General features: G+C 41.6%; 1 protein-coding gene across 3 annotated transcripts in view; it reads left to right on the top strand.

The window, feature by feature from the left end:
- The window catches only part of adam9 (ADAM metallopeptidase domain 9), a 28,694-nt gene extending 19,308 nt beyond the window's left edge, over positions 1-9,386 (top strand). For 2 of the 3 annotated variants that reach the window (XM_053503948.1, XM_053503949.1), the window contains exons 15-23: positions 80-185; positions 918-1,119; positions 2,081-2,161; positions 2,265-2,370; positions 2,584-2,725; positions 3,206-3,287; positions 3,618-3,647; positions 6,539-6,612; positions 7,572-9,386. In XM_053503948.1, the coding sequence (XP_053359923.1) occupies positions 80-185; positions 918-1,119; positions 2,081-2,161; positions 2,265-2,370; positions 2,584-2,725; positions 3,206-3,287; positions 3,618-3,647; positions 6,539-6,612; positions 7,572-7,635 (887 nt within the window). In that variant the 3' untranslated portion in view covers positions 7,636-9,386. The remainder of the gene's footprint in view (positions 1-79; positions 186-917; positions 1,120-2,080; positions 2,162-2,264; positions 2,371-2,583; positions 2,726-3,205; positions 3,288-3,617; positions 3,648-6,538; positions 6,613-7,571) is intronic. The other variant, XM_053503950.1, reaches the window with a different exon arrangement.
- Positions 9,387-9,763: the final 377 nt, after the last annotated feature.

A 9,763-nucleotide genomic window follows, 5' to 3' on the forward strand; every position in this document is an offset into this window, starting at 1 on the left:
CGTGTCGGACAGTGCAACTGGACAGTGCCGGGAAGCAGGAAATCTCAATAAGTGTGTGTGTGTGTGTGTTTTCGCTCAGAGGCCAAAGCCGCTCCCGAGGCCTGCTTCAAAGACGTGAACTCTAAAGGCGATCGCTTCGGAAACTGCGGCTATCAGCTCCACAACATGAAGAAGTGTGAGAGCAGGTAGAGGAGAGACAGACACACACACACACACACACACACACACACGAAATCTCTCTCACCATCTCTCTAGTGCTTTCACTGTCACTCTCTCTCACACTCTCTGGTTTCTCATTGTCCACCTCTGTCCTGCTTTCTGTCTCTTTCTTTGTCTTTCGTTTTCTCTCACTGTCTTTCTCCCACTCTGTCTCGCTCTGTCTCTCAAGTTTTAAGACCATTTTTGTAACACGCCACCAGATGGCAGCACAAGGCTGCGCGCACAGGACGCACTGACCTCCATTAGTCAGCGTGCCAAAAGACACTGTCCGGTGCAACCGCGTGCGTTACTACGTCTGCTGTTTTATCACGGAAAAACTGAGCTTGTAAACGGAGCTAACTGCGATGCCGCCTCGTATCCCCCTCTCTCATTCTCTCTATTTATCTATCTCTCAGTTTCTACCAATATTTTGTCTCTTTCTCTGTCCTTTTATGCGCCTCTATATCCCCCTTCTCATTCTAATGCAGAAATATACAGCCCACATCCTGCTCTGAATGAACATATCGTCTTAACAACATGTTTACATGTATGTTTAGGTAAACAATAAACAAACAATAAGCAAGAGGCACTCAGAGTCTATGTCCTGAGAGTATTAGGAATTGGCTAAATAACGAGCGCAGGACGTTCAGCGTCTCACTCCTTTGGCATCCTTTGCTCTGAGTTTGCAGTCTCTCTCTCTCTCTCTCTCTCTCTATCAGGAATGCCATGTGTGGGAAGCTGCAGTGCGAGCTGGAGAAAATCCAGAACATCCAGAACATCGTCGTGTTCGGCATCAAGCCCTCCATCAGCCACACCCCCCTCCACGACAACACCATGTGCTATGGAGTGGACTTCCGTATGGGCACCGACGTTCCCGACCCGGGCATGGTCAACGAGGGCACCAAGTGTGGAGAAAACAAGGTCTCTCACACACACATACACACACACACACGCAATGGCACACCCAACAACAATGTCTCACAGTGGTGAGAAAAGTCCAAAACTCAAATGTTTCAGTATTTAATGTTTTTCAGGTTTGTTTAAAATGTATATTATGATTAAAGATAAAGTTGCATTCATACTGCAATAATAATAAAAAGAAGACGAAGAAATGTATATATTAAAAAACATTGCATGATATTACTGGTTTCAGTGAATCAGTCTGGGAGACAGTCCTGGAGAGACAACAAACGCCCCACAGCACGAACAAATCGGTTTTACATCTAAAAAAAAAGGGCCTAAAAATTTGTCCTTGTTCATGAACAGTTGTGCAAGTGTGCAGCGCAGAAAAAAAAAACTCTCTGGATAGATTTCTAGTGAAAATGGCTGCCGTACAAAGCAGAGGCCAAAAAAAAAAAGAGCGAAACCCCCTCGAGGATTGTTGTGGTGGAAGGGGACTGTCCTTTCCAACACTAGTTCTTATGGGGAAATTTCTTCTGGTGTCCGGGATTCCCCTTGTGATTTAAATGAGCGGAGACAACATTTCACGTGCGAGGTTCGTTTCTTTAGGCGCGGTTATGGATTTTGACCACATGATGGCAGTGCGGGGAAAGGGGACAGAGTTAGTCAAGTGGATTGGTATGCTTTACGTCGTATATTTTCGTGTTAGAGGCATATAAGACTCACTTTGTCAGACTTAAAAACAAATTAGACTTACGGACATGCTCCCGGGACAGAACTCGTTCGTAAATCGGGGACTACCTGTATTTACTACGAAAGAAAGGTAAAAATTTTAAGAAGCAGAAAAAGAGCATTGCGTAAAGAGAGAAGAAAAGATCGATACGTTTCACATCCCGGATTGAATTGAATGTTCCTTGTAGAATTCTTCAACACAAGTTTTTTTTTTTTTATGCTTCACGCTGTGGTTTTAATGTCATTCCAGGTTTGTTTAAACTACGAGTGTAAGAGCGCAGACGAGCTGAAGTACGACTGTGATGTACAGAGCAAATGCCACGGCCATGGAGTACGTGTCCTCTGCTCTAATCCTTATTACCCATATTGCCTGGCTGCTGTCCTGTATGTCTTGAAAGCTGATCCTGGGAGTGTGTGTGGTTGACTTATCATAGGTGTGCAACAGCAACAAGAACTGCCACTGTGATTACGGATGGGAGCCACCGTCGTGTGAATTCGCGGGGTACGGGGGCAGTATAGACAGCGGCCCCACCTGGAACGGTACACTCCAAACGTGACCTCCTGTCACGCTGTACATGTTTTTTGAATAATCTGTTTAAGACCTTGTGGAAACCGTAACCATGGAAACGATGACAGGATGTGTTAATATTAATATAAAACTGGCACGGCTGCTGTTATAGAAAACGCCTTCAGAATGCAGAATTCATCACCCTTCTCTCTCTCTCTCTCTCTCTCTCTCCCACACACACACAGATAAAGACACTTCAGTGAGAGACGGTCTGCTCGTTTTCTTCTTCCTGGTTCTTCCTCTGCTGCTCTTGGGTCTCTTCGTGTTTTTCAAGAGGAATGAGCTACAGCGACGCTTTGGCAGGAGAAAACGCTCCCGCGGTTACGAGTGAGTGCGCAGCTCCGATTCGCTTTTTCCCTAACGATGTCACCGGCTGTAGATAGAAAAAATCAAGCGGAATCAAGTCCCAAAATTATTTACTCACTCAAAATATTTGAGTGACGGCTGCATTGTGGTGTCAAACCACTAGCTGTCTGCTATGCATCACTTCAGCTAACAGGACAGGATACCCAGTCACCTCCCGATACAATATTATCACGATACCTCTGTGCCGATTCGATTAATATTGCGATTCTATATAAGTATCATGATTTTATAAAAATCCCGATGCGATATTAAATTTTCACCCAATTTTGTTACAATTGTACAAACCAGAGGCCAAGAAACAAAAAAAGAGAGAAAACACCTGAAAGTGTGTTATTATAGTGGTTATTATGTCTCTGCTCTTTTGGGAAATCTTGGACACTGTTTTGTCTCAGAGCGAATTTCTTCATAAGAAATAGTGTTTGTGCGTCTGGCCTTTTTCAGAGCGGACGCCAAGCCACAGACCAACAACAGCCGGGCGCCTGCGGGTCAGCGTGGGAACCCCAACAGCATAGTGAAAGACGGAGTGAGTCAACAGCACACACTTACACACACACACAAAATAAAAACACAAACACACACACACTCACTTGGATTCCAAGTAATAGAACTAATCAGACTTTCTTCTTAAAAGGCTTTAATAGACGTAGACTGGGACTCATTGTGGGTCTGCGCCCGTCCAGCTTAAACGAAATTCTGCATGATGTACAATTTTAACTATCAATCATGATGATCATAATGATCAGTATTTCACGTTGGCTTACGGCTCTGTAGTGTAATTAAGATTATTAATAACGATCTCCCTCTCTCTCTCTCTCTCTCTCTCTCTCTCTCTCTCTTTCTGTGTATTATAAAGCATCAGGCTCAGTTATTGCCAGCTGAAGAGGTAACTATGTTCCCAGTGTATGCATATAGATAAAATGAGTTGATGATTTTCCTACAACAGCAACATCTCTTTTAAAGGTCCCGTATTTTACTATTTCATTGACAAGTCAAAGCAGAGTCTGTTAGTGCCCCAGCGGAATAGATAATAATAAACCTCAGACGCTTTACAGTGAACAAGTAGGGGGAGGGGTTCTTCTTTTATGATGTCATAGAAGGGCTGGTTTAAACCGCAGCCGATACAAAAAAATAAAACACTTCCTCAGTTTAAGTGTCAATGTATATGAGCTACTGCTAAGCCACGCCCTTTCTGAACAAGAAGTCGACGGGGGCGGGTCTTCTTCTATGAGGTCACAGCAGGCTGGATTAAACCCTGGACAATACAAACATTTTTGTTTACACACACACACACACACACACACGCACACAATTTGACTTATGCGCAGCATCGTCCCTGTGCTATCAAGCTGTTGCTATAGAAACGATAACGCAATAGAACGAGTGCTGCTGTTATGGAAAATCAATCAACGCCTTCTGACCAATCAGAGACGAGATCAGTCAGGCTTTATCTGGTACCATGGGCCGCGACTGTCCCTGCTTATTCATCCTCTCATCTCCTCTCCTCTCCTCTCCCCTTTCTCTCTTCTCAACCACAAAACCTCGATCATCCCCCTAGATCCTGTAGAGGTTTTGTGGGGCTGCTATAATAACTTTAAACCTCAAGCATGGCTTCTCCTCTTGGTCTTTACTGTACCTTTCCTAAGGGATAATGTTTCAGGTTTGTGCTTAAAGCCTAGGCATGTCTCATGAGCTGATTTATTTATGGCAAAAAAAACGCTATTTCTTTTTTTTTTTTTTTTTTTTTTTAAGTAATAAGTCTTATCCATATCGCTTCGAGTTTGTCTGTGATACCAGGCAGATTTACAGCTGAATGCAGTAACCATGGAAAGCTGGAAGAGATGCAGACGAATATACACATTCAAATCAAAACGGGACTTTTGAAAGTACAGAACACAGTTATGAGAGTAAAAACTCACTTTATTTCTCTATATAATCTCCTGCTACATTCGTGCACTTATCCCAGTGTTTCACCAGTGCTTGGACAAAGTCATGATCCGACTGCCTGCTTCATGTCTGAAACCCTGGCCTCCCAGGAACTCCTTAAATGGCCCAAACGTGTGGAAATGGCTTGGAGCGAGGTGATGTGGCGATGACTCCCAGCCGAGTTCCTGTAACGTGCAAGTGGTGTTGGTGAATGAGTGTGTGTACAGTTCACACAAACTGATGCATCTCTTCTGGATCAGGCGTTCCACTCTTTGACTGTTCACAGGAACGACTGCACTGGCCACTCTTTGAGTTCTTTAGAAAGAGTCTCATCTCTGTACCGCTTGTGCTTGAAGTCTGTATTTGTCAATCGCCATAAATTTATCATAAGTCCCAGTTTAACTCGAACGCATATATATATATATATATATATATATATATATATACAGTGGAACCTTGGATTACGAGCATAATTCATTTCGGAAGCTAGCTCGTATTCCAAAACATTCGTAAACCAAATTTAATTTTTTTCATAAGAAATAATGGAAACTTAAATTATTCGTTTAACAGCCCAAAAAATAAATACATAAACATAATGAATCTAAAATATAAAGTTAAAATTAAACAAATTAACCCGCACTTTACCTTTTTAAAAAAAAGTACAAATAAATTCCGACAGGTAAGTGTTTCCATTTATGTGCGCAGGCGCTGAGTGTGTGTGGGTTTGGGTCTGTCGTTATGTGCGTGCGCATAATTTGACACACACACACACACTAAAGGCGAGAGAGAGAGTATGTGAACCGGCCCAGTGTCAAATTATGCATGCACACACAACGACAGACTGAGGGGAAAAAAATGCGTGTACGGATGTTGATTATACCAGTAAGAGATGGGCACTAAGACCCAACAGGGAAGACGATTACCCACAATTCCACAGCACAAGAGAGAGAAAAACTGTTGGCTCAGTTGTGATCACGTGACGCTCGGCGTCAAAACAAGAAGCGCATGCGTGATACATGATACTCAATACTCGGTACTCGTAAACCAAGACTTGCTCATTTTTTAAGTCAAAATTTATTAAAAATCTTTGCTCGTCTTGCGGAACACTCGCAAACCCAGTTACTCGCAATCCGAGGTTTCACTGTATATAATTTATATTATGTTCAATTTCTCCCCGTCACTAGGGGGCTCCCACATTAAGGCTACTACTACCACTCAGTCAAGAGAGCCAAAGACTATCACGCGTGTTCTTTGAACAATGTGACGCCAGCTGACCGAATTTTTTCGAACTGATTGCTCACGCACCATTGGGGGCGGCGTAACACACTCTGAGGACAGTGCTATCCGCTCCTTCCGCTTGCGTGAGCTCACAGATGCCCCTGATTGGCTGTAGAGTCGTGATTAATGTAAGAACACTAAGTATCTGTCATCCCTCCCCTCTGAGAGAGCTCGGCCAATCTGCTCTCTCTAGACCTCCAGCTGCAAGAGGTTACTGCATCACCCGGGAATCGAACTCACGATCAGTCATGACACCCTGACTGATCAACAAGTACTGGGTCAGTTAATACATCTCATAAAATGAATACACGTCTCTAAAGTGATAGCATGAATGCGCTCTAACTAATCATTATATATAAGACTTAATCCTGCAGTATCAATAATGCACTAATCGAATAGGAAAGTGACAGACAGTTCAGTGCCTGTGTTTCAGACGTAGGTGGACGCGTCAGCTCTTTCTGTCGCGCTCAGCTCCTGCGGGAATGTCCTCCTTCTGCTTCCGCTTTACTGACCGAGTGTTTGTTTTATTTTTATTATAATTCATTTTTTTTTTTAAACATTGTGTTTGTACAGGTGGTTCACACGAGTAGGACCTCGTCCTCAGCGCCGGCGTACGCCCCCAGACCTCCACGCCCGGCGATTGCACGGTAACGCCCACACATCCTCACTTTATATATGGAACGTATACGTCCTGTATATTTACACGGATTACACGCTCACGTTCGTAGCGTCTATGCGTTCTGGGGTAGAAGTGCAGGTTCAGTTGTAAGAGGACGGTAAGGGGTTAAAGTTTGATGCAGACATTACAGCGGAGAATTAGATATCTTGTTTTCTCTCTCCTTTTCTCTCTCTCATTCTTCCTCTTACTCTCGTTATCTGTCTCTGTCTTGATCTTTCTCTCTTTCATCCCTCTTTCTTCTCTTTCTATATGCATTATTTCCATCATTCTTTTATTGTCTCTCTGTGTATTTCTCACTGTGTCTCATCTCTCCTGCTTTTGGTCTCATTGTCCCATGTTCATTCTTTCTCTTGTCTGCATGCTGTCTTTCTGTCTGCATCTCACTCTCTTTCTTCCTCTGTGTCTCACTATCTGTCCCTCTCTCGCTATCGTTCTTTTCTTTTTCTCTATGTCCCTCTGTCTTTACCATTGTCTTTCTTTGTCTCTCTTATGCTCTCTTCCGGCCTCTTTGTCTATCTCTCTTTCTGCCTGACTCTCTCTTTCTCTTTCTGTCTCTTTATATGCCTCTCTCTGTTTCTCTCTATCTCTCTCATAAATTCTTCTTTTTGCTCATCTCTCTTTCTTTCCGCCTCTTTTTCCTTCTCCATCTCTCTCCTTCTTTCCACCTCTCTTTCTCTCTGGCTTCTATATCTGTGTTCTCTTGCTTTCCTTTCTTTCTGTCCTTCCCTTACTTCCTGTCTCTCTCACATTGTCTTTTTCCCTCTTTCTCTGTCTCTCTCTCATATTGTTTTCTGTATTTTTTTCTCTCATTTTGCTTTTCCTCCATTCTCTCTCATTCTTTCATCTCTATCTCTTTCTGTCTTACTTATACTCTCTCACTGTCTCACGCTCTCTCTCTCTCTCTCTCTCTCTCTTCTCCCCCCACAGACCCCCACCTCCTCCTGCCAGTCAGCTCCTGCCTCAGAGACCCGCCCCTCCGCCCCCTCTATAACACAAACCTCAGATATCCAGGATGTGTGTGTGTGTGTGTGTGTGTGTAAAAAAAGAATGGTGTGTGTATATGTGTAAGGGTTTGCATGAACACTCCAGACATCGCATCAGCCCCCCCCCCCCCAACGCCCCCAAAAGCGTGACCCCGCCTCCTCGGATTTGAACGACTGGTCACCTGTCAATCAATCAGCTGCTATGCTAAAGACCTGGGCTCAACCTCTTTATGCAATATCATCGCTGGAGAAAGGGGCGGGACCTGACGGCCTCGGCCAATCGAACGCCCTTGATGTCTCCGACTTAAGGTTGAATCCCCGGAATGTGTGTTGTTACTACTTGTATTGTTACTATTATGGGATGTAAAGGACCAGAACCACTGCAAGTCGCCTGCACTTACAAACCAGTATATTGACTTTACAGAAAGAAATATATAAATATATAATCATATCACGATTTCCTGATTAATGAAATGTAAAGCGAATGAAAAGTGAATGATTTTCTGTTCTGGAAAAAAAAAAGATAATCGAGAAAAAAATAGTTAATTCTGCATCAGACTTTTTACATAGGATGCTTTTATTATTTATGATTAAAAAAAATAATTTAGCATGATCAAAAAAACTAGTGGGAGTTTAATTTAATAAATTTGATTTATATAGCGCTTTTAACAATGGTCATTGTCAAAAGCGCTATATAAATAAAATTTAATTTAATTTAAAAAAAGAGAAAAAAATAATAATAAAGAATTAGTTTGTAATCATTTCTTGGAAGAATCAAATCATGACTTAAAAAAAATTTAATTATATATTTTTAAAAAAAAAGAAAAAATATATATGCAAAATGCAATTCATACAAACATGGCAATCCATTGTAATTTTTTTAAACTTTAATTTACTATTAAATGTAAAAAAACAACAACAAAAAAAACATCTTTAATCAAGCTGCATAACGAGTCCGGTTTCTCGCCCTCAGATGCCACGTCGCTTTCCAGTGTGAAAGGTCAAAGTTCAATCCTGCAATATAAAGAAACTTAATGAACTCCAGGTTCACCATTTGTTATATTGTTGTTGTTTTTTTTTTTTTTATATATATATATAAAATTTTGTAGATTCCTTTTTGATTGATCGATTGATGAATTGACTTTCAGGTATGATTGACCTCCAAAACTACTGGTTTGATTATTTCCATGTCATATTAGTATTCTTTTTATTTTATTATTAGTTAATAAACGGTTGTATTATTGTGGTGTAAAATATTCTGTATGTCAGAAACTAAAGCCTTATTCTGTCATCTTAAAGGGCTGTGTGACACTGAGCGCAAAATCTAACAATCCGATGCAATATTCCTCTAACATTGTACGACTGAGTGTGTGTGTGTGTGTGTGCGTGTGTGTGTATGTGTGCTCAAAGCTGACAAAGTGCCATACGGTATATCTGTAATAACACTGAGCGTCTCTGATGCACGCCTGCCGACGCCTGGTCCGACTGTCATGTCGCTCTGACTGCACTGTGTTCCCGATTCTTCCAGCTCTCCTTGAGGTACAGACTTGCACTCTGGTCCGTATGGAGATAAACGAACCGTGCTAACTAGATCTCCTCTTCTTACTGTGCGCGGATGGGAACGTGTAAAATTAGAGTTGTTTGTATCGCCTCGCTGTTCTCAGATTGGTTATATGATGTGATGAGATGTGTGTGTTTAAAGATTTTGGTATCACTGTGGCAAACGGAAATAAAGATTACTGTCATGTTTCTATACGAACTCCTGTAATGTGTGTGTGTTATTACGGGTATCACTTTTGATTTCTTGCTAATGACGACATAAGGGTTACACGCTGGTTTAAAAATTGGTCAGATAAATGAAGAATAGCACAGAATTTAAATCCAGGTTCGTTTTAGTAGTTAAATTTAAAAGTAATTTCAACTTCAAAGCATTTAAGACATTTCAGCAACAGAAAGCTTTGTAAATAGCTACAGTATAAGTGTCACGTTTTAATTAAATCAGAAGTGATTATGTTCCGTTTTATAATTAACATGACAATTTTTACAATTTTTTTATTGTAGCAGTGTAAGAGTAATAAAACACTACACACTACACTACTTTTACATCAGACCACATGATCGCCATCTTATTGTTTT

Source organism: Clarias gariepinus, chromosome 9 (genome assembly GCF_024256425.1).
Source record: "Clarias gariepinus isolate MV-2021 ecotype Netherlands chromosome 9, CGAR_prim_01v2, whole genome shotgun sequence".
NCBI lineage: Eukaryota > Metazoa > Chordata > Actinopteri > Siluriformes > Clariidae > Clarias > Clarias gariepinus.